At 40.8% G+C, this 25,786-nt stretch overlaps 1 protein-coding gene across 2 annotated transcripts in view; it reads right to left on the bottom strand.

The window, feature by feature from the left end:
- EBF2 (EBF transcription factor 2) overlaps positions 1–25,786 on the bottom strand; it is a 187,161-nt gene that overhangs the window by 13,134 nt on the left and 148,241 nt on the right. For both annotated transcript variants that reach the window (XM_078069494.1, XM_078069495.1), the window contains 5 exons: positions 25,609–25,735; positions 5,653–5,741; positions 4,271–4,336; positions 4,010–4,187; positions 2,336–2,521 (listed from right to left, as the gene is read on the bottom strand). In XM_078069494.1, the coding sequence (XP_077925620.1) occupies positions 2,336–2,521; positions 4,010–4,187; positions 4,271–4,336; positions 5,653–5,741; positions 25,609–25,735 (646 nt within the window). The remainder of the gene's footprint in view (positions 1–2,335; positions 2,522–4,009; positions 4,188–4,270; positions 4,337–5,652; positions 5,742–25,608; positions 25,736–25,786) is intronic.

Genomic DNA, 25,786 nt, shown 5'->3' with positions numbered 1-25,786 from the left:
TTGTTTTAATGGGTGATGTGAAGATTTGGGTGCTATCATTTTCCTTGTGGCAGTAGGACTGGATGATCGAGAAAGACTAGTGGAAGGAAGCTGTCACTTGCTGGAGTGGGAAGGTCCCCTCCCTACCAAAGGAATTATCTCGTAAGAAACATCAAGCAGTTACCCCATGGACATATTCATATATCTGTTCATTGTCTCTCTGTGTCTGTCTCTCTATCTCTGTCTCTCTCTCTCTCACCCCTCCCTGTCTTTCTTTTGCTCTCTCTCCCTCTTCACCACACTATACACTATATTATTATATTGACCATTTTTGATCTACAAAAATGACAATTTGTATGGCTCAACCTCATACACAGATTTTTATTCATAAAAGTATGTTGAACATGTGAAATTACCATTTGGAGAAACAAAAAAAAAGTAATTCTATAGTGTTCAGCCTAATTATATATTATAAAAACATGAAATATTTCTTAAATTATTGAATAATTTTAGAACATGGTATTCTGAATCTGATGACATATTTCTAGTCGTAATTTTACTATTTATGAATCCTTGAGTAAGTCATACTAACTCTTCATATCTTATAAGGGAAAATGATAGTAATAATTATGATTATAGCCATGGCATAAGGTTGTTGTGACTCTATATTTGAACATGGTTTTTAGGCTGCAAAGTGGAATGCGGTTGTGAGTTACTCTTCTTGTTGTCACTGTCATTATGTGACATCCTTTACACAGTAGCTCGCCTGCCCTTGTGTCACTTGTTGAAGATGTGAAGATGTGGTCCCTTCTGCACACGGGGCACCCTCTGCACAGTGATGCATGGGACAAGTCTCTCCAAGGTCTCAGCAACAGAAAATCATGTTTCTCCTGAGCTATCCCCCCAAAACTATATAGACATAAAATCTTACAACAAATAGTATTTCTCTCTTTGCTTTCCCATCTTGTAAGCCTCTGAAACAAGTGGATGGCTCCCTTGAATAGACTGAAGGCCTCCAGACTAGTCCTTGGATTCATCTAATTTTCCTATCCATATTTTTTTCTTTTATCCCAGTTTCTTATAGCTGTTATTTTATACTTTCATAACACTTATCTCCCTATTAATATCTCCCAAAACATTTTCAGAACAAGATAAGGTAAAAACAAGTAAAGAAATAAATTGAGCAAGCACCAGTTTATTCATCTAGACCACTCTGATCTAATTGATCCCCGCCATCTGACATGACACAACAAAGAACTCATGTCTTTGCAGCAACAAGATTTTAGTTTTAGCAGAAGAACCAGCCTCTAATACCTCTGCTACTTGGTTACTATGTCCTTATCACACTGAGTAGACTCTTGAGGGTAATGAAGTGAATAGATAACCCAGAATTAACTCTAGGGTGTGTGTCCCTAGAGAACCAACAAGGCTGAGAAAGGCAGCTTCCAGATCCTTGGCGTATCACTCCCTGAGCTGTGGTGGAAATGGCTGTGTGCTGTCCTTGACTTGTTCTTGTTCTTGGCATGAGGGAACCACCCTGGGTGAACAGAGGGTCTGCTCTAGAGCCTTGGCAATGGGAGCCAGCATTTCAAGAACATTCCACCCACTCACACAGACTCTCCATGGTGGCTTCTCCCCGGGCCTGAAGTGTTCCCTAGGTAGTTTTGAAGACACATATTCTCTCAGGCTTCTTAGCCCTCAAAGCAACCCAAATGAGTTTTCACAAACCCATAGGATATCTAGCTAGCCCAGATTAGGATTAAGAAGTCCATCTCAGATCACTCTCTCGTGAGCAGCTAAATTCCATCTCTCAGAAGGTACACAAGGAAGGGAGGGTCATGTAACAAAGGGACACAGGAGCGTGGTGTGACACAAAATAACCAAGCCACAAACTGTGTTCAAATGATGGCCCTGCTCTATCCTAGCGGTGTGATCTTGGATGAGTTAACTCTGTGCACCTCAACCGCCTCATCCACAGCAAGGAGAAAGTTCTTATGAGGATTAAAGAAAATATTACATCTGAAAGTGCCTAATGAAGAGCATGCATAATGTTAACTGAGATGGAATCTTCGTTCCTCAGCCCCATCCACACCTGCCACATACATCTACCCTTTCTTTGTACAAAGCAAATAGTTTCACTCCTTTTCTTTCCTTCAGAAGGCTTTGAGCAACTAAGTGCACCAAAGTCTAGCTAAGGGAAAAGAATAAAAGGCAGGATGGACATTTCCTCAGGAAATTGGGCTACTCCTCTACGAATCAGTAAGATGTAGGGGTGTAACTCTCCCTCAAAAGGCTGAAGAGTAAAACCCAGGGACAGAGACACAGAGAGAGCCAGACAGACGGAAAGGGCACTTACTTCCATAAGGGGAGCCTGTGGGGGAGCCGTTTAGAAATCCTGGTGACCCTGGGACGCCCAGGTTGGCCATGGGGACGTTGCTGTAGCCATTCATGCTGTTACTGGAGGTGCTGTAGTTAGACTGCTGAGGGGTGGAGCTGGAAGAGTAGCCTCGCGGAGAGATGCTGCTTGTGTTGCGGATGTAGCCTGGACAACAAGGAAAAAGCGCAGATAAATGAACCGGCACACACGTCCAGCACAGGCCAAATACGGTGGCATGGGCCCACATGGTCCCCAGACTATAGAACACCACCAAGCCACTCCTGGGCAGGTGGAAAGTCTTAGGTTTGTCTTCAGCCTTTATATCCTCCTCTCCCTTCCCCATCCTACACAAGGCCATGTCCCTGGCAGTCCCTCCTTCCTCTTTGTTCCCTTTTACAGTCAACATCTCCAGCTCACACCAAGGAGTGATGACTAATCTTCCTAACACATGAGAGCCCTATGAGATCTTAATGGCTATCACTGAGGCAAGTGTTCTGTGGTCAAGTAAAGCCTGGCAGATGTTGTGTACTGTAGCCATTCCTTGAAGATTCACTTACATGGGACCTAGAGAATAAACAAACCAGTTTAACTTTGCTAACCTAGTGTTTCCCAAATTTAGCACACCACAGTCTCTTTGCTGGGAATGGTGGGCAAAAGGCATCCTAATAACATCCCAAGGGCCACTCATACCCTGCAGATCATACCTTTGGAAATGTTAGTTCAAGGTTTTTACCATGCCCTGAGTGGGAGTGGGGAACATCTTTGTTTAAAAATTGTTGTTAAGTTCATCTAAATGTGCTATTCTTTGGCCAAAGATGTGGAAGCATCAGCAATTGAGCGCAGAGAGATCTGGTCTGTGGGAGGGATGGAGAAGGGACAACAAGTCCTTCCCATACTTCTGAAACCCCAGCACAGAGACGTCACTTAACCCATCCTGAAATAACCCGCTTTGGATAACAGTCTCTAAAGCTATTTAAGAAATGACCTCAATTTGAAGAAAAAAAAAAAGCAATCATATGTCCGCACCCACCCTTCTGTAAGAAAAACTCACCCTGGGCATGAGAATGAAGAATTCCCTTCCAATGGATGAATGAAATTGGAAATAAAACTAAGGTTAGGGGCATCCTTAGGAAATTTATTCCTTTAAAAAAAAACGATTCGTGATCAGCTTAGCACCTTAATAAAATCAACCTCAGAGACAAAAATCTTTACGCGATATACTTCACGTGTGAAAAGCACAGTTAACTGAAAGTGTGTTGCTCTGCGTTTGCATATGAGACAATACACAAACAGAAGTCACTAAAGGAAACCAAACCACTCTGCCTCGGCTGATAATCACAATAGCAAAAGTGCACATTTTAGTCAAATTATACCTGTAAGTCAGGAAGTCAAAACCTTTCTAAGTAAGTCACAGTTCATCATAACCTTAAATATTTGCAATCAAAGGGATTCTACCTGGGACCTAAAAAGCCCCAAATCTCACAAAACACCACTGATCATGTTGGGATAATCCAATATATGATTGCACAGCTTATCTGGGGACACTCTTTTTTGATGGTATGTGAATCAAGCTTTACCTCCCTCCGCTCAAGCAAAACCACCCTTGTAAATGGATAAGACGTTTGGAATTTTGACTCTGAGAAAGGGTAGTACCTTGATTATTTCCCTGTGTTGACTCCGAGATGCTGACCCCAAGCTGGCTGCCATACGAGTTGATGCCCATCATGCCACTGTGAGCTGGGGAGCTGGAGAGAGCTGGGATCTGGCTGGGATTCCTGGGGACGCTGTACAGGGCTTCCGCAATGTCTGCGGCTCGCTTCAGAATGATGTCCTACAAAATGGCAGGTTGAGGTGAGCATTTTTATCCAGCACGAAGAGTCAAACTCAACAGAGTGTAAGATGGGAGCACCTAACCTGGTTATTGTGTGGTGTGCCATAGAGGGCCTCCACTAGATCTGCAGCTCTTTTCAATAGCATCTCCTAGAAAAAGAGCAGAAAGGATGAGGTATAAGCAAAGGTAAGACCCCCAAATGGCCAACTCAAAGGAAAATTATGTATAAAATAAAAAGTGCGACATCCTCCCTAAAATATAAATAACTGGCTACGAGGTCCTATATTTGGTTTGACAGGCAGAATATAACCGTACACATAAATCCCTCTCTAAATATGTATCGACATGGAATTCATCAAGATAAAATGGTTCCTTCCATGATTGCGCCACCAAAATAGGTGGAGTTGGTTACAATTACTAATGTCACGGAAGTGCTATTAAAAACTTTCAGACCATTCCATTAAAGAATCTGGGACTCTAATTAGCCAAAAATTCTTAGAATGATTGACTGACCTGAGTTTAGCTGCTTGCCAAGGAGTTGTTCGTAATACTGAAATTATCTTGGCAGGGCCTTCTGCAAAATTTTATTCTAATAAAGATGAATTCTTTCAATAATATTTCCCCCTGTTCACTTTAACCAGAGAGAATTAGTCATCAGTAATCCCTTTCGTCTCATTTTGTCTTTTCCACCTCCTGTTTTTAACAGCCTTTTAAATTGCTATTAACCTACTTTCCAGATATCATCTAATTTAATGGTGGGGCTGGGGATTTTTCCAAGAGGAAAATAAAGGTGTGATGCAGAAGCAAATGTGATACTTGAATTTTACTCACAGAACAGAAAAGAGAACACGGCATATGATAATGTGTGTGCTCAAAATGCAAATGTAGATGTTAAAATTTAATAATGTCTCACTAATTGAATACCTAATAAATTAATGTATTTTTCAGTGAAGAAAGCTAGAATAACGGGCCAGATTCATGATATAATTGTCATAAGCAAGTTCACTTAAAAGGAAAACATTTCATAGAAATTTTCTATTGAGGCATTTTTCACTTCACTAAATACCTATATACCGGGTAGTTCCTTGATGTATACTTGACTGTGGATTAACATGTCCCGGCAATTACAGGCGAATAAAATTATATTCAAATACAAAGGCATGGGAACTTACATTTTTAAGCCATTATGCAATTATTTATTTTCATAAATTTGGCAATGTTTCATAAGCTGGATACTTCTAGTGTATCTGTTTTATAGGACCAACTTTTCAGATTTCCTATTCCCTCGGATATTAATCACAATATATCTCAGAGTTAGGAGATATTTTATGTGTATCTAAAGCTTAGCCAAATTTCAGGGCCTAATGTAATTTTAAAGGGACTTAATTTGCAGGATTTATCTAAGTTTGCTGAAATCCCATAATAAGGTTTTCACCTGTCAATTTCCAAAGTGTTTTTTTTTTACCTTAGCTAATCTCTCTGGGTCTCCGGGATGCCTTGGGATGACCTTCTGCAGTCTCTGAAAGCCATAGTCTATGGTGGGTTCATTTAATGCTGAAAAATAAAAGTCCTCTTTTTGAGTGTGTTTCATGGCCATAAACAAAGCCTCTAATTAAGTCTTCCACCCGCAATAGAAAGGTGCTGGTATTATCTGAGAATTGATACACAATGGATACAATTAGTTAAGGATAAAGGTGACATTGGTTAATTCACATTTATAAGTTTGGAATTCATAGTAGTTTAATGTCTTTGCACTAGAATGCTATTTCAAAATGTCAGGATGATTACACTTATTTTATTATTTCTGCCCTAAGTGCACACAACTTACAATTCTCTGCTCACTCTCAAAGAATCAGAAATATTACACAATCACCCATATCCCAGTTTTTTATGAAGACAATAAACTACCCTTACATGCTTTTCCTTCTTCCCCCTTCTCTTTCCCAAGTATACCTTTATCATCTATTCATTCTCCTAATTATCACTTTTTCTTATTCTCTCAAATATTTACGTTCATACATATACAAACCTTCTGTGAGTTTATTCTCATAAAGCCCTGTTCTTATGCATAATACACTTTCAGAATTTGCAATTACTGTTTCCTACATGTACATTCATTTGATGTCAGGCTCCACCATATGCTGAAAGTGTCATAGAATCAGGACGCATACTTGCTTGGTTTTGCCACTGTGTTCTCATTGTGGAAGACAGTGCCCGGCACATGGTAGGCACTTAGCGCTTAGCATCCGCAATTGTAAAATGAGGCAGTGGGGGAGTGAATGAATGACCTAGCTCAGCATTTCTACTGTGCTAAAGAGTTTCTGGAGTTGAGTCCCTTCTCCTTTCTCTTTCCTCTCTTCCTTGACTTCTTAAAAGTCTGTTGTTTAAATTTTATAGTTTCGTAATTAATGCATGATCAAAGTAAAGAAAAAAGATGCAAAGAATAAAATAATAACCACCTGCACTCCCATTAGGCAGCAGTAAACACAGGAGGGTGTACTTCCTTTTTAATCTTCCTTTTTTGCACATATGTTTTGTGAATATTTGTTGCTGTTATTCTAAGTATCAAAGCAACACCTTTTGTTTAAAAGAATTATAAAAAAATTTAAATGTGGAGGGAAAAATACAACCATCCATAACCTCACCATTTCAGAGACGATCTGGGTTAACATTTTTGCTTATATCCTTCCAGATTTAAACATACACACATACTTAAAATTATTCAGAGACATCTTATTCACACTGTTACATAACCTATTTTTTATCAACTTAACAATATATCAAACTTTTCCCCAGGTTATTAATTATTCTTTTATAACATTATTTAAAATTCCTGCATATTTTTCCATGACATGGTCTATAATTTATTTAAATGACTCCTAATGCTTGGCATTTAACGTGATCCTTAATTTCTCACTATTATAAAAATCAGAGCAATAATTATCCACTGTGTATAGCTTTAATGATTTCAATTGGAAAATTCCAAGAATCAGAATTACTGGACCAAAAACTATGATTTATACTTAAGGACTAACACACATCCCGTTGAACACTTCTCAGAAGAATGTACAAATTCATACTGCCGCCAGCAATGCATGTGGTCACTTCTATATGATTATTCATCAGTGAGATTGAAGAGTTTTTCTTTCACTTGCTGATCATTTTAATTTTTTCTTTTATGAAATGCTTGTTGATACTTTCTGCACTCTTTTCTATTGGGGATTAGTCATTTTATTTTTTTACTCGTAAAAACACTTTACATATTAATATTTTTAATGCTCTGTCACCATGTTACAATATCATATCCCAATTTGTCCTTAGGTATTATATGTAGAAAGACCATCCCAATTCCATAAGTACGCACGCACGCACACACACTCACACGCGCGCACACACAAAATACGTGTGTGTATTTGCATATACATATACAAACATATATGAATTCTTCTCCTTTAGCTCCACCAGTAAAATGTGTACTGCTTATCATCTAGGTAATAAGTTTTTTATATTTCATTTTTGTTTTTTTGCTATGTATTTCACTTTTTATCATCTTTCTTGTAAATATGATTACTCCCTCATCATATTTTCTAAGAGTTTTACTAGTGTCTAGAAACCCTTTTGGTTTTTATATGTCCATTCAGGCAGCATGTGAGGGGAGTGCGTGGTGGCATGTGGCAGAGTCATTAAAAGAATCAGCTTTAGCATCAAATAGATCTTGGGTTTGAATTCCAGCTCCACTATTAATTTCTGTAAGCTTATGTTTAAAATCCATCTCATGGGTTTGCTGTCAAAATTAAATGAAACCATTGATATAATGCCCTCAACACAGTTCTTGGTGCAGAAAATTCTTAACCAATGGTAGCTATCTGTTATTTTGTAACGAAACCCCCGACAGATGTCATTATTTATTACTGCTCATTCTTAGGATCATACATTCACAGCATCTACATATTTTGTCTGTATATTAATTCCGTTTAGTTCTTTAATCTCATTCTTGTGTTGGCTAAAATGTCCCAAACTGTCTAAAAATGAGGATGATGGTGAATATTCTTGCTTGTTTTTCTCTGAATGGGAATAATGCTAACATTTCACCATCAAATTAGTTCTCATGCTTCAGTAAGGGTTTTTACCAGGACTTGTTAGAATTTTAGGAAATTCCAGTCATAAATTTTCTCATTTAACCAACTTATATTTTATAATAGATTTCCCAATATTCACAATTAAACTTTTAGTCACAGATGTGGTATATCATTTGCTTAGTATATTTCCGAATACAATTTGTTAATATTTTCTTAAATTCCTGCTGTGAGGATTAAATCAATTAAGTTACTGAGAATAGTGCCTATCACCTACTGAGCACTCAACAAGTATCGGTTACTATTACTGTTGCTGGGAGTTTATGTGCCCATATTAATAATTGGGATTGTGTGCATGGTATTGGCCAGCTTCTGGTTGATTATTATTTTATACCAGCTTTGAAAAATAAATTGAGAAGCCTTCTATATTTTATCCTATGCTCTATAACACTTACACAGCATGGATATTATCTCTTGACTAAAAGTTTGAAAGAAGTCTGTGAAATTTCTCTTGTCAAAGTCACCAGTAACATTTTAGCCAAACCAAGAGGAACTTTCCCTTTTTTTTTTTTTTTTTAAGATTTATTTATTTGAGAGAGAGGGGGAAGTGGGGAAGAGCAGAGGGAGAGGGAGAGAGAGAATCCCAAGCAGACTCTCCACTGAGAGTAGAGCCTGACTTGGGGCTCAATCCCATGACCCTGAGTTCATGACCTGAGCCGAAACCAAGAGCCAGTCACTTTTCCGATGGAGTCACCCAGGCGCCCCAGAATTTTTCCATTCTTATCATAAATGCAAGTTATGACACTGGAAATACTCTCCTGCTGGAAATTCTTCCACCCATCACCTTTCCTAAATGTGCACTGCCCTGTTTCACTCCTACCTCCCCAGCCACGTCGTCTCAGCCCACTTTGAGGACCGCTCTTCCTCCATCTTGTAGACACTGCTGCTCCTCATGCCCGTTGCCAAGCCAGTCTTCTGTTTGGCTCTATATTCTCCCGCATGAACCTCATCAGTGCCCCCTATGATTTCCATGTCATGCTGACTATCACAAATCTTTATCTCCAGTCCAGATAGCTTGCCAGCGATTCTACCTTATCTGTCCAGGTATTGGCTGGAAATTTCCACAGGGATGGCCCATAGACTCCACCCACCCAAGATACCCCAAGCTCACCCAACTTTGAGTGAATAGCCATCATCCATCAGATTGCCAATCAGAAACCTTAGGTTCGTTCCTTATTTCTCAATATCATTTGTATTTTTCTAGAAAACTCATGCATTTCATTGATATTTTAAATGTCCTAGCACAGATGCTACACAGTATATCTAAAATTTCTAATATATTTGTGGTTCTCCCCCTCCAAGCCCTGCTTTGTTGCAACTTTCTGAATAGCCATATTTTCTAATTTTGTCTTCCCTTTGTTCCGAAGAGAATATCCTAAAATTTTGAGATGCCTGGGTATTAGTTAATTATTTATTCTAGTTCATTGCATTGGATTCAAAAAGGTGTCCTGCAGAATATCTGTCTTTTGGAATTTAAGTTTTTTGTGAATTAATACATTGGAGTTTTGTCTGTGTTCCATGAGTAATGCTTTAAATGCATTATTTAATGTATCTTTTTGACCCTATTATTTAACATATTATATGTATAATTGCTACTCTAAATTTATCCTTCCACATTCTCCTTGTATTTCTGATAGTTTTTTAATAAATATATTTTTCTCTAGTAATGAGAAAGATATACATCCTATTTTAATTTAAGGCAGCACTTTTAGATTTCTCTAAAAATATTTCTTTCTAATTATTTGAGTCTGGTAAGCCCCTCCACATATAAGGAATTTTGCCCACCTTTCATTTCCATACCTCACAGTTTCCGTTTTTACATTTTGGTTGGTTGGTTGTCATCTTCAGCTAATATTATTATCTTTAGATTTTCTATGATCTGTATCTTTTAGACTAATTGTCACATTTACATTAAGCTTTGCCGTTACGTTAACAGTAATTGAGATACTCTAATTTAACAGCTTTCTCTGATGACCAGGAGTCCTGTGATACCATAAATTGTCTATTCTTACGTTCATCACTGGTTCAATCCTCCAGCAGTCAGGTTACATTAGTAAGAATAAGAGTTGAATCCTGTCCATGATCTTGAAATAAGAGAATATCTTTCTGTCTTCCTCACGTGTAAATGACAACTTCACTGGGTACAGCATTGCTAGGTATACTCTTCTCCATTCAAGGCTGAGTTTCTGCCTGCGTTGCTCGTTCTTACCCTGTGAGGCGGGGACAGAAGAGGCCTCGAGGGGAATGATGAGTCCAGCTTTCACACATCGTCCAACACAACCCTGTCTGTGCACACCAGCACAGAATTTCTGGAATACTGATGACACCAGCCTAGCTTCAAACATGAATACTAGATTTTCCTTATTTTTTCTTTTTTGTTTTCTTTAAAATATCCTCTGATATACTCTGGAGCTGAGGGCAGATTAAACACGTGGACTCAAATTACCATTTTACCCAGAAACACGTGTAAGAATAGCTGTGTGTATAATTGGAATCATTCTGTAAACTTTTTTTTTTTCCCACTTAGCATTATAATGTCAGCAGTTTCTGAGGCTTTTTCTTTTCTTTTTTTTTTTTTTTTTAAAGATTTTATTTATTTATTTGAGAGAGAGCGAGTACATGAGAGGGGGGAGGGTCAGAGGGAGAAGCAGACTCCCTGCCGAGCAGGGAGCCCGATGCGGGACTCGATCCAGGGACTCCAGGATCATGACCTGAGCCGAAGGCAGTCACTTAACCAACTGAGCCACCCAGGCGCCCTCTGAGGCTTTTTCTTTAATAACAGTATTTTAGTGGCTATAATATTCAATAATGAAAATCGTTATTGCCACTGTTAGAATTTACCAAAGGCTTGCTATATTACAGGCACTATGCTAAGCCTTTTATATAGGTTAGCTCATTTAACCCTCGTTACAATCCCACGATTTGGGTTTTATCTCCATTTTCAGTACTGTGTCAGGCAGTAAAGGTGGAATTTGTACCCTGGCTTCTCTAACTCCTAGGCCTGTGCTTTAACCTCTTCTGCTGAATTAGAGATGTCATTCCAAGTCCTATCCAGATATGCCAACAGCTGCCTGGGCCAAAGGCTACCGCTCTGCACTGAGCTACCGGGCCAGAGCTGGTGAGGAGCAGGGAAGAGTGTTGAAAAGTGGCCGTGCTGCCTTCCCCTTCCACCCACCCCTGCAGCCACCCTTCTGCCCCTCCCCATGCTTCCTCTTGGAGCTTCTAGCAGAGGTCTGCAGATCTGGAAAGTTCAGCCCTGCCAGGTTGCCTGACTTCTCAATCACTGAGTGTGGGAGAAGGGCCCCATTTGGTATCAATCAGCAAACACAAACAGCTGTCCGGTGCTGCAGGGCGAACAGACCCAGTGACAAAATGCTCTAAATCAATCATTGCCTCATCTTTTTTCAAATACGCACCATTTTGTTACCTACGGTACCAATTTTCTTACACGGAGAAAATGGAAATGATAAGATATGGGTGTGCTCACAATGGGTGGCTATAAAGTAAGGGACTGTCCCCTGGAGTAGAAAATCTAGCCCCTCCAAGGCCCCCGTTGTCTCCACTACTGTCCTTGTCCTTTCTTCCCATTCACCCAGGCAAGCTCTCACTCCCTCTTGCTAGAGCTCCAGGGGTCCCCCCATGACCACCACTAATCTCATTCTCCCTTGTCCTTCCTGCCGCTTGCAGATGAATTCTCTAAAGCCAGGCCTTAATCAGCACACGGAGGTGGGATGTAGATGGTGCTTTCTCTTGCACAGAATTGATCCCACATTTGTACCCACTGTTCTTCCCATTAGGTAGGAAACCACCGGGACGCAAGGGTAATGTCTGGTTTATCTTGCCTGCCCTCCCCTCCTCACTCCCCACCCAAATCAGAAATAGCAGACTATCTTGACCACACTGGGTTAGCAACTCATGTTTTAAACTGAGTAAGTAGATTAGGCATACTCATCTATTTCTGATGTTGAGTGTTTTTTGGCAGGCCCCTGCCAGACTTCATAGCAAAAACGGTGGGGTGGGATGGGCTGTGTATCCCAGATGAGAAGACAATGGTAAAAACACACAGTCATCTATATGGACAGGAAGAAAATCACATGCATGTGCACACACAATTTCACTTAATCAAGTGCACTTTTGAAGTACAAATCATAAAGTCGAAACTGTTTAGTCAACACCAAATCACAAGAAGGAAAGTCGGTCAATTCCTCCAGTTTTCAGCCTTCAAAACATCGAGATGAGACTGGACCACTTCGACTTTGGTTCCAAACTGACTTCCCAACTGGCCAGTTGCTTTTGCATCGGCTAGATTCAGCCTCATGTTGAATCCCAGCTTCACTCCATCCCCCTCCCTCCCCCCACCTCCCTGGGTGTTCTCTGACATTTCAGTCCTGGTGTGAGCCAAGCAAACCTCAATTAGCTAATGAGGTGCCCAAGACCAGCACCAACACTGCCTCTAAGGGCCAACCAGATCATTAACCGCCATCATCAGTGTGAATTTACAACCTCTCCTACCACACGGAGTGTGGGGGTGCTGTGAAGTGCTGCCAAGCCCTCGGCTGACAGGGACACAGAGAAGTGCTAGCAAGGCAAAAACAGAGTAAATTAAAAATATGCTTCGATCTATAGGCTCTATTTATCTATGTCTTTCTTTAGTAACATAACATTAAGGTAAAAGGTCATATCCCCACTGAAATATAATTTATATTTACCTTTTATTAAATAATTATGGCATGGCATGAAGTTAAATATTACAGAAGCTAATCAAGGGGGAATTCAATAGAGAAAACTCAGACATGAGAATTTCGTCTTTGCTATACATAGAATGTCTTAATCCTCCACTGGGAGTCATTCGGGTTTGCTTAAGGAGTTTAATAATACACATTTCAACTGCCACAGAATCTAAATCCCATTTGGATCAGCCTTGGAAAAACTTTCATCAATACCTTGAGATTTCATAATATTTCTCCTGAGAGCCTGGATCTTATGTGTCATTTCTCATTTTGATTGCGGGTGTAATATATGAGGTTACTTACATATCTTGGACCCAGCAAATAGATATAAACTTTAAGCAATGTGTAAAGGTTTTATTTTATAAGTAAATAGTATTTAACTAAAAATATCTACTGGGAACCACTCATTAAAAAAAAAAGCTGGCTGGTGTTCAATATTAATTTTCCCAAGGGGTTGGTGAGATGTATAAATTCTATATGATTTTTTTCTTTCCTGAAGAGGAGGCACAGAGACCAGATAATGCTTACCCTAGCTTATGACTCTACTTCTGTTTCCCAAAAATGTAGGGGACACAGGCTAACATGGAAAGGGGACTCTTTATTAGAGTTTTGGTCAACCCTGAACAAAGACAGCATTGACATTGCAGGCAGGAGGTCATTTACGCCCTGACCAACAGAAGTACTCATCACAAAAATTGCAGCATCAACGGCTGATCAAATTCCTTTGCAGAAATTTGAGAAGAGACAAATAAGATGATAGGGTGAGGAAAGATCTGAGTGATCAGTTGGGCTATTGCTCTGGGATGTTGGTCTGGGTTTCAACTTTCCTCAATGGTAAATCTCCAATTGGAGCCTAGGGTCATCATTGAGTGTATGGATGGCCATCAAGAGGCTAAGAAAATTCTAGAAGTTTGAGCCTAGCTGTATGTTTACACATATGTGCATTCATCTGTAGCAACAAGCTTCACTTTTATCAGGTATGCATAGAGCCCGTGGTCCCCTGAGGGGTCTGGCCCACAGAACTAGAGGATCTCTCCAGTCCTAACTTGAAATCTCATCCTTCTCCAATGATAAAGAAAACAATGGAAAAGAATCCTGCCTAAGAAACCTAAAATCTATGTAACGTGAGTGCCAGACAAACACCAGATCAGAGGATGGACTTTGCTATGCAAGCAAAGGAGAAACCATGCATCAGGAATACCTCTCCCTGAGGCTCTGGTCAAAGACTGTCACTCTATTGGCAGAACAGGAAAGTGTAGAGCAACCTAGCATGGGGAAGAATTCAGATATACAGACTCCAGCTCTTATCTTCATGTTACCTCTGGGACTTCTCCATTCTGATCTCCCCCCAGGATCCATGTCTTCAAAGAGCCTTGAGCCTCCATATTGATTCCTGTGAGGTCTGCCTTCTTTGTGCTTTGATTTGCGTTCTTCTGTCTCTCCTACCACTTCCTCCCAATTTCGTTGTCCAATCATCTACCTTCTGCCCTACTGCTCATGGGTCCAACATGCAGAGCCTATGTTCAATTAGCATTTTAATGCTCCCAAGTTAAATTTTTTTGCAGCAACTGATAGTCAATGGAGATAAAGCTGGTCCGGCCTGGGATCTGCTTTACATCCTACCCTTGACCGACCATTCATCACCTTCAAGGGCTGGTGGACTTTGGTTTATCTCTCTGCAGAGACAAATGGTTGGGCTAAAATGCCTCTAAGATCCCTTGTGAGCTCTTGCATTATATGATTCTAAGATGATTACCTATTTGGCACAGTGAACTTCTTCTTCAAGAAGTGGAGATGGGTGGGGTTGAAGCCATAGGCTGTTGAACTAAGTTGTTGTTAACCTTCGCTACATTAAAATCTTTCCCTACATCCATTTGTTTCAATGTAGCAAAAGTTCAGTGTCATCAATTAAAAAAAAAAAAAAAAGGACAAAGATAATACAGGAACACATTATTAAGAGGTGGCACCTGCCTTTGTGGATATAGGAACAAGAACACGAGGTGAGAACCAGCAGTGCACAAGTGAAAGATTAGACTGAAGCCTTTGATATTTAATTTAAAATGAAATATTAATTTAATATTTAATTATGCTTTGGTTTCAAGAAAAACTGCAGCAGGAAGACAGATTGTTTGAAGAAGGGAGTAATATACATGGTTAAGGAGACAACTGTAAAAATTAAAGATAAATTTCAAGGGTAAATCTAAATGCCACAATGGAGCAGTTATGAATATGCTCGTGCTCTCTGTAATGTGTATTTAGAATATTATAGCCGAGAGCACCAGGCCATTAAGGGGGCTGGGAGGTCTCTGGTGAAACAACAGCCCCCTATTCTGGGGCTTCCAACGGAGATATCATTCTTCAGACTCAGCCAGAGGATGGATCCAGATTTCACAAGAGGTGAGGGTAGAAGCGACCTCAGTAAAACTACAGGCTACCAGGAGGGCTGTTGAGTCAACCTGTTTCCAGTGTGAATGGGGAATAATTGTACTCGGGCCAGTTTTTGATGTTTGAATTGGGTATTTTTAACTCAAAATCAGATTCATTTCTTAAATGGGATTTTTTTTTTAATCAGGGTAATGCTGTAAGAAAAAAAAGAAATGCGAAGCGGCTGAGCTATTAACATTTGCAATCCTGCATGCACATCTGTGCGGTGCAGCTTTATGACAAGAGGACCCCACAGCCCACACCGAGCCTCAGGGAGGAGACTGTTCAGGGTATGATCCGGGGGTTTGTGGAAAAATCTAGGTCTCCCATTTCTCCTCCCAACTGCTGCCTGTTTCTCGCCATTTTCTTATGAACACTTTCTCCCAAATAATGAACAAGGGTGTGTAATCAAATGCGTTTGCTTGTGCTAGAATAAAAGATAAGAAGTCTTCTGGGGGAGGAAGTTAGTTGACATGGATTCTTTGGTTTCTCGGTTTCTCCACTAGTTCTCATTTGCCAACTTCTAAGTTCAACCACGCACCTTGACAAGCAGCTCTTCCATGTGCACCTGAGCTCACCTAGGCCAAGTCAGTGTCTCCTGCTTCTTTCATCCTCCGTTGAAAACCCACTCTCCCTCACTCCGCCTACAGAGTCATGTCCTCAGCCTGCCTTGGCCTTCTCTGTCACCTACAAAATCCTGATTTCTAATCTAGACCCAGATATTAAGGGCATGGTGTGGTAGGTCTTTCAAGAAGAATCCACCTCTTACAGAAGGGAAGACATGCAAAAAAAGTCCACCATTGATCTAATGGTGATGAGGGCAAAGGCACCCAGAGCTCATCCCAGAAACTGTGTGTCCCTCTGCCAAAGGCTGACAGTAGTGAATTGGACTTATATTTTTATATTTCTATACATAATGTACTGGCATATCTATATCATTTCATTTTCCCAGTAAGAGAAATACCTTCCTGATTGTTCACTTAGAAAACCGAGGTGCAGAATGCTTAAGTGACTTGCAGGAATGTTGGGGCTCAAATCTAGACCTGTACACTTGGTCATTGTCTTCCGCCCCGGCACTAAGTTCTCTCTTAATAACAGGGTGGAGTTGGTACTCCTTTGCCTTCCACACCCTCAGTTATTCATGGACAGGAGAATTTCTATGACTTCCAGGGAATGCGAGGCCCTTCATAGGTTCTCAGCCTATCACATCACGCCGTAATAGAAACAGCCCACTTGCAATCTGGAGCACCAGGTAAGGCATCCTCTGAGCCCCTCCCTCGTCACTGGCCAGGCCTGTTTCCTGTGCATTTCCTCAGAGTAACAACCAGAGAGCCAAGGCCATTGGCATTTGCAGGTAAAACTACTGGATGAAGCCAAACAGATGGCCTTCGTGTAATTTCTTCTGTGACGCTACACAGGATTGGTAAGTAGCACAGATCAGTGGTTAAGAGAACAGCTTTGGAAGTAGACTGCTAGGACTGCACCTAACTTGGTGACCTTGGGCAGCAGGATTCTTATCTATAAATCTGAGATACTAAGAGAACCATCACAGTGAGAAAGGGCAATGATGATATGAGCTCATGAGACAGAGCCTGGCCGTACCTCCTCAAACGATGACAGATAGGACTACTGAATTAGTATCATCATTTTTCTTCTTACGAGTTCTACCTGATGATAGAACTTACAACTAAAGTTGTAAGTTCTTAACCAACAATCAAATGTTTAGACCAGATTCTGCAAAAAGCCATAGGAATAATACTGAAAAGCTGCGCTCATCTACCTGCATATGCTCAGTGACCTGCCATGGACTGCATGCATCATGACTTTACACTGGTTTCTGGGGGGCCGGGTGTGTGTGTGCAGATTTCATCATTATACACAATGGCCATTCTACTCCCAAATGCATGCTCCAGACATTCTCTTCCTGAATCCTCAAAACAGCCAAGAAAGACCTCCACAACCAATAACCATGACCCCACTGGTTGCCTCTACCAGGATTATTTTTCTGCCCTGTTGGTTCTCTGTGGAAAAGTCTGTGAGGAAAGTAGAACCTCTCCTCTTTGCACCCAGGCTGGCATACCTACCAGCTCCAGGTCTCCAAGCAGACCTTTCCCAAGGAGCTATACTCTCATGTGGATCTCTCAATGCCGCAGCAGGAGGCTACATTTTAGCAAACCATGGTTGAAGGAAAATAGACCTGCAAAATCACATGTGTGAAGAAAATGTGTTGTTTTTCAGAGCCCTGATGTTGTTTATGCTGTACTTGGCAGCAACAACCATGGGGACTGATTACTGCATTTTGGCTAATTATACCAGGTAAGTTACATCTAATAGGCTTGGGTTTATTATGGTGGTGTATCCTTGGATACAGGAACCATCAAAGGTTGGACCTTGGAGCCTCCTTTCCCACCTCCTGCTTTTTGAGTCTCCTTCTAGAAAGTTCCACCTAAGAAGAAATATTATTGTGTTCACCACGCAATGACCCAGTCTCATAAGAACTGCCCCATGTGCAGAGTACTTTACCAGCCAGAAAGTCTCCACAACAGCCTGATGAGCAAGACTCAGGTTTCTCAAAATCGTTTCTTTGTTTAAAATACAGATTCTCAGACCCTCCCAAAAGAATATGATTCGGTATGTCTGGAATGGAGCCAAGCATGATTTTCATACTCAGCCAAATTAGGGAAACACCTATGGGTAATAGTATAATTAGTACCAGAGCTTTACTGATGAAAAAAATGAGGCTCAGGGAGGTTAGATGACTTGTCAAAAGGACAAACAAGTCATTGATGCCCCCGCCGGCATCTGAAAGCACGTCTTCTGGCTGAGTCCAGTGCATCCTCCTCTTGGATGCCACCCTCCCGCTCTGGCTCACCCTGTCCCCGCTAAAGCTCTCGAGACTTCTCAAGGTTTTCTTTTCCTCTGGAATCAAGATGATATTTTCCACCTGACCACTGGAGCGGAGTATTTTGTCTAGGCCTATAGTGGTTTCTGATACAGTCTCCTGCAGTTGAGCACATTCCGAGGCTTGGAATGTGTGGCTCAGGAGGAGGTTGGCTGGACACCTGCGAACTCTCTGCCTGTCAGCCCCCCGCCCCCCCCAGAGAAGGCTAGGATTCTCCAGGCTCACGGAAGGTAGGCCTCGGCTCTGAGGCAGAGCGGCCCCACCTCCAGTCACCTAGGGAAGCCACTGCCTTTCCAGCTATTGGACTAAGATTCCCAATGGGTTGTAAAGTGGCTTTCCATGCTGGTGGCTTCTCCTTGAGTGGGCAAGACGAGAGATCACCAGTGTGTTTCCTGTAGTGCCTGGGCCCCTCCATGAATAACACTAGCCACTTGTCTCTACCAACCGGAGTCGCATTTGGCTCAGTAACATCAGGTGGAAATTTCTAGAGGGAGTGACCAGCCTCCCGAGCCATCCTGGACAGTGTTCGTATTTTTATTTTCTTCTCTGTTTGTGAAAGAATGTGCAACTCGTCCCCACCCTCCTCACCCTTAACTTCCTCCCACGTCCTTCTTTCTCCAAAGCAGTCTTCTGGAAGAAGCTTCACTGCTTCCCTGGCTGGAAATACTCTTTCTGTACCTAAAGAATCAAGTTTACCAATGCATGCTGTTTCAGTATTTCAGTGTGTGGGACATTAATTTTTTACACCACATTTTCTTTCATTATTAATTAAAAATTACTTAAGTTTTTCAGAAAATAATAAATGTAAGTAAGCAAAATTTAAACAAATAATAATAATACCAATACCTAGAAACCACCATTGGTAATGCCTTCGTATGCAGGTTTCTATATCTTACTTAGGGTTTTTACACAACTGTTCTTTTTATATATATATATAAATTGGACCATACTGTGCATATAGTTCTTAAGCTTTTTTTAAAACCTGTATCACAGACATCTTTCATGCAACTAAATATCCATTCACAGCACTACTTTTAATATCTAAAAAGTGTTTCAGTGTAAGGATACTTCACTATTTAATGAGTCCCCCAAAGGACACTAAGGATGTTTTCAATTTTTCACTACCATAAACAGTGCTCCAATGAACAGCCTTCAGGCAAACTCAGTTATTTCCTAAGTATACATTCCAAAAAGTAGAATTGTTGGGTCAAAGCATATATACATTTTAAGGCTCCTAGATTCTTCTACCCTCCTACAGGTGTATGTTAGAAAGTCCCCACTTTCTACTAATTTTGCCAACTTGGGTATTTTCATTTGTTAAAAAAGAAAATCTTTGGGGCACCTGGGTGGCTCAGTCAGTTAAGTGGCTGCCTTAGGCTCAGGTCATGATCCCAGGTTTCCTGGGATCAAGCCCCACATCGGGCTCCCTGCTCAGCTGGGAGCCTGCTTCTCCCTTTCCCTCTGCCTGCCGCTCTGCCTACTTGTGCTCTCTCTCTATCTCTCTGTCAAATAAATAAATAAAAATCTTAAAAAAAATAAAAAAGAAAGAGAAAAAAGAAAATCTTTGCCAACTTGATAGGGAGAAAATGTTATCCCCTAGTTGCCTTAATTTGCATGTATTTGATTATTAATGTGATTGGGATTTTTAAAAATGTTTACTGCTAAATTGTATTCCTTCCTAAATTAACTCCTGATATTCCTTGCTAGCTCTTTATTTACATATCTTTCTTTTTCTCTTAATTTGTGAGATATCTAATATTCATCTCTTTATCTACAATGAATAACATAGTTGTTGACAAATAGAGGCATAAAATAAGTTTTTGCTGAGCAAATGAATGAATCTTTATGCATAAGATAATATGTCACATATAATGAATATGTACTCAGTTTGTCCTTTTTTCCTTTTGATTTAATGACATCACCTCAACATGCAAAAATTTTCTTTTTATGTAATCATAGATTTATGCTTGATGATTTCCTTGGGGTCGAGGTTAGCAAGGCTCCAGATTATAATAACAATATTTTGAAATGTGTTCATTTTTAATTAAAAATATTTAATTCAAATGTTTTAGTTTATAATATGAAATTAGCTATCTAGCCTTTTTTCTTTTGATACTTAACTAGTTGGTCTAATACCATTTGTTAAACATTCCATCTTTTCCACATTGACTGAGATGGCTCCTCACCTATACACATGTTTAGGTATTTATACTATTCATGTGTAAAAAACCTGTTTATTTTTAAATGTTCTCTTCTGTTGCATAACACTTCTATATGTTCCTCCAAAGCCCCATATTCTTCTAATTACTCAAAATAGGTTTTAAGTCTGGTAGGGCATGGCCCTTTCATTTTTCAAAATGAGGGGTCCTATTTTAGCACCTTTATTTTTCCAGGTGAACTCTTGTAAAGTTTCCCCAAACATTTTGTTGGTACTTTGATTGGCATTGTGTTAAATTTATGCATTAATTGACATCTTTACAATATTAAATCTTCCCACCGCTCCACCAGCTGGAAGAATTTTGTCCTTCCTCTGAACTCCCTTAGCAATTTATACCTTTTTAAAAATCACTTTCTACACTATACCCACCCAATTTTTCAAACCTGAAACCTGAGAGGCATCTCCTCCCCTCCCTTCCCCAACCTTCACCCCATCCAATCAATCATCAAGGGCTGCCCATGTGACCTCCTAGATTCCATCCCCTTCTGCCTGTCCCCACTACTGGTGCTCTGGTCCAGGCTGCCATCATTTCTGGCTGAGGCCACCACACTGCCCTCCGACTGACCTCCTTGAATCCACCCTTGCTTCCAAGCCGTTCTCTACAATTCAGCCAGAATGATCTTCTAAAAGGCAAATCTGATCATGGCACTCCCCAGCTTTAAAATACTCCAATAGCTCCCCATGGCTCTTGGGGTAGAGCTGGAGAAGCATGCCCCAACCCTCCCTTCCAGCTTGAGGTCAACCGTTCTTTAACTCATTCTTTCTGCCCTGTTCATAGTAGCCATCATATATATCCCGTGTCCTTTCTTACCCCAGGGCCTTTGCACATTCCGTCTCTTGTGTTTGGACTGTTCTTAGCCTTCCCCATTATCTTAGTTTAAGAAGGTTCGATTTCCCAAGTGTATATTCCCAACATCCTATACAACTCCTTTTTAGTACTCATCACATTTGTAATTACTTGTTCAAGTTTCCATGGTAATAACCCTGATAGTAAAAGTTTCCATGGTAGTAACCCTGATAGTAATCATAAGAATATTATTAATAATAAATGCTTTTGAATAGTAAGATATAGTCACTCTCTATCCCAAGTGCTTACATGAAAGGGTGCTCTAGACCAGTTCGTGACAGCAGGTTGTTAAAATTTCAGAAATTTGTGAGCCAGCTGATGTCATACTGGTAGCTTAAAATCAGCCATAGTCAGAGTATTTGCACCATGGAAATCAGCAAATACTACCAACCCTACCGCTCCCTCCCCACCACTTTTCCCTGGAGAGCCAAACACCACTGTTTGCATGCACAGTATTATTTAGTCTCACAACAGCTCTGTGAGATAAGTATCCCATTTTATAGATGGGGAGACTCAAAAGTTAAGTCACTTACACAAGATTTAAGAACTAGAGACATCCAAAAAGCTCAAACCTAGAGCATAATTAGTTCATCTTCACATCACTATACCATAATGAAGGAAGGATCCTGCTGGTCTGACTCATCTACAGTGTTCCCAGCACACAGCACAGTGTTGAGCATAGTGAGTGTGCTCAATCAATATTTGCTTCATGAATAAGTCAATAAAATTTCAGGACATCAGGAAAACAGAGCTATTTGCTGACAATAAGTGTTAAATAAAAGATACTAGGCAGGATGGCCAAAGACCTGAGTCCTTGCTCTGACTCCACCTTGAATTCAATGGGTAATTGTGAACAAGTTGCTTCTGCCTGGGGCTTAGTTCTCCCATCTGCAAAAGAGGGAGTTTGACCAGTGATCTGCAATGTCTCACCATCTCCATAATTCTTTGAATTTACAAGTAGCATAATATCTACTATTTTCACGGTTATGTGGGCTCCCCTTTCAGCAGACACTTTGTTTCCACAAACTGTGGCTCATGGCCTCCTCTATTCTGTCTGGTAAATTCCCACTTTGCTTTAGAAATGTCACTCTATTGTCACCTCCTCTGGAAAGTCTTCACAGATTCCCTAAAGTCAGCCACTCCTTGCTCAGTGCCCCTTGCATTTATACCTCTTATGGGACTTAACCCAATTATCATAATCTCCAGATGGCTATCTCCCCTTCTAGAACTGTAAGCTGCTAGAGGCATACTGAAATTACTGATTTTGTGCCTGGAGTATAATTTAGAACTGATGTTTGTTCAATGAATATATCAAGTACACTGATAGCTGGGTCCTACCCTCCGAGATTCAGAGCTACTTTGTCTGGGGCCCAGGTGTTGGTGATTTGAAGTGCAGCCAAGGGTGAGGACCTCTGCTTCGGAGAGAGTTTTCACCTGCACACACACATGTGGGTGCACATGCACACAGCACCAGGCTCCACACGTCTACAGCCTCACTGAGTATCGACATCTCTCCTTACTTCAGAAGAGAGCTGAGGATTGGCTGCAACACGATTGCTATTTTTCCTACCTGTCTCCTCACAGGCCAGACGGTCATCCATATACAGTGGGTAGAGAAAACAGAGATGCCGGAGCCCTACATGTGGAAAGCATCCCAAAGTGAGACCCATTCCTCGCCTAACCTCGGGGACAGCCCACACTGCTGCTTTCCTCCTACCCCACCAGACACTCCTTCTCAGTCACTTCATAGGCTCCTCCTTTCACCCTGAGCCCTACATGCTGGTGCTCCTGAGGCACCATCTTGAGACTTCTTCCATCCTGTAGCTGCACTCTCTTCTGAGGCCATCTCATCCAGCCCTGTGGTTTTAAATCCTGTCTGGATGCTGACTGCTCCCTTGTTCAACATCCTCATCCTCAGTGCCTTCCCATCCAAACCTCTTACCCTACCTGCTTTTCCTACCTCATCTTCCATCGTTCTCCTCCCCACCAGTGCCACTCTGGCCAGAGGTATTCATGCTCTTCCCTGATGATGCTGGGCTTATTCCCACCTCTCAGTCTATAATCTGTTCTCTGCCTGGGACATTTACCCCCAATTCACAGACAGCCAGACACTGTTCTAGAGAACACTGGTGAACCAAACAGAAACACAACCCTGAAGAGTTCCAGGCACAGAAGGAAGACAATGTGAATGGAGAGGAGAGAAGGTCAAAAAGATACGGAAGCAGGGGGACAGATTTCCACACCTGTGATACGGGTCTCCACTCAATGTCCCTTCCTCACGGAGTCCCTCCCTGATCACCCCACCCAAAACCCTGCCTCATTCTCTATCCCTTACTTATTACTGTTGAAATTATATCATCTATTTTCTGTGTTGTCTGTCTTCCCCTCTAGAAAGTAAGTTTTATTAAGATGAGGGATTTTAACTTGCCCATTTCTATATCCCAGAGCCTAGAGTTGTGCCAGCCCATGGTACTAGGCATGTCATAAATACTCATTTAAATGAGCAGTAAATATTTTACTGTGACTGCAATAGCATCTTCCATAGAAACACACACACACACACACACACACACACACTAACCCAACCAAGATGTACCTATCTCAAGAGAGAAAATTCAAAGGTGAAATTTTAGATAAATATACCTAAAAATTACCCTTGTCCATCTACTCCTCAGTGATATGTAACCAGATATTTACACATAAACAAGAAGGGGAGTCTGGATCCAAATGAGAGAAGACGCTATAAAATATTAGAATTTCATAATGTGTGTGATATATTTTCTAAGTTTATATATTTCTTTCTCTAGGCCCCTTATTTTCTCCTTCAAAGTACAATGTCCTAGCTGATCCTCCTGCCTTCAGTTGTTCCCCTGACTAACTCAATCTTTTATATCAACAGCATTTGTGTTTCTTACGAGAACCCCTTTGAGTTACTCTCACTTCCATGGGAACACTGAATGTCGTCCTACAAATCAAGTCTAAATTCCCATACAAGGCTTTGTGGGGTTTTTTTTTCATTTTTTAAAATTGTGGTAAAACACACATGACAAAATTTACCATCTGAAGCCATTTCTAAGTGTAGCAACCAATCTCCAGAACTTCTCATCTCACAAAACTAAAACTCTGTTCCCATTAAATATCACTCCCATTCTCCCTCCCTCAACACCTGAGCACCACCATTTGATGTTCTGTCTCTGAATTTGATCATTCTAGGTACCCTACAGGGCTTTTAAGCTGTTTTATGTTTTCCTTCCTTCTCATTCCTAGCTCATGTGGGCTAAGTTCTGGCCTAAGTTTTACCCAAGTACATTACCACAGCTGTAAACCAGCCCTCTCTCTTCCAGACACCTGCTCACCTTACCCACTGGGCTCTAGCACATGAAATTCCCATAGTTGGGACATTCTTCCTTTTTCCCTGCCTATTCAAATCCTCCCCACCCTTAAAAATAGTCTTTGATTTCCATCTTCTTCTTGAAAGCCCTTCCCTCTATACTAGTCCACACTAAACTGTGTCTTCCTGGAATTCATATTCCATTCACTGGAAACACCAAACATTTTGAATATTCTAATTGCCCAGCTGTTCTGTGCAATACACCATCGCCCCCTCCAAAAATTTCTACATTTCGAAATAGGGACCATGTCTCATATGTCATTGTACCTTAGAAAAAGTAGATATTCAACCAATTTTAAACAAATGTTTTTAAACAAATATTCAGAAAATTTCAACAAACATTGAAATCATAGATAATTCCTACTTTCATAAAATTTTAAAACAATTTGAATCACTCTGCAGCACTGTTGGGCAATTTTTACAAATCCTTTTCAAGAAAATTTAGCTATAGCCAACCACTTGGCCTAATTTTTTATCTGGTTACTTAGTTAAAAGTCTGTTCTAGCATGGTTCTAGCCGAGTCAAATTTATAAAGATGGCACTCATGAAATGAGCTCCTGTGATCATCTCCCAGACTATTCAGAAATCGCTTGCATAAAATAAAATTTAAAATCAAGTTCACACTTCCCCATCCAATGCCTATCACCCAGTCCATTCTTCCCACACTAGTAAAAAGACCTAGGAAAGGTAAAATCATTATAAAGTGGAGACACTGGGAACTAGAACAAAGGTGAACCAGGAGCCCGTCTCCCTTGGATCATTTTCTTACCCACCTGTGTAAATGAACCTCCCTGGAGCTCCCTTGCAGAACTGTTTGGACTTATAAGATAATGTCACTTCCACTACTCCGGGGATGTGCCGAGGAGGAGTCTGCACTCTGATGGCATGAGGAGTTATTAGCTGAGGAATGAACAGGCAGGTAAATAAAATACCTGTTATACAAGTTATCAC

Source organism: Halichoerus grypus, chromosome 3, assembly GCF_964656455.1.
Source record: "Halichoerus grypus chromosome 3, mHalGry1.hap1.1, whole genome shotgun sequence".
Lineage (NCBI taxonomy): Eukaryota > Metazoa > Chordata > Mammalia > Carnivora > Phocidae > Halichoerus > Halichoerus grypus.
The sequence above is the reverse complement of the archived record's forward strand: the minus strand, read 5'-3'. Positions and strand labels throughout refer to the sequence as shown.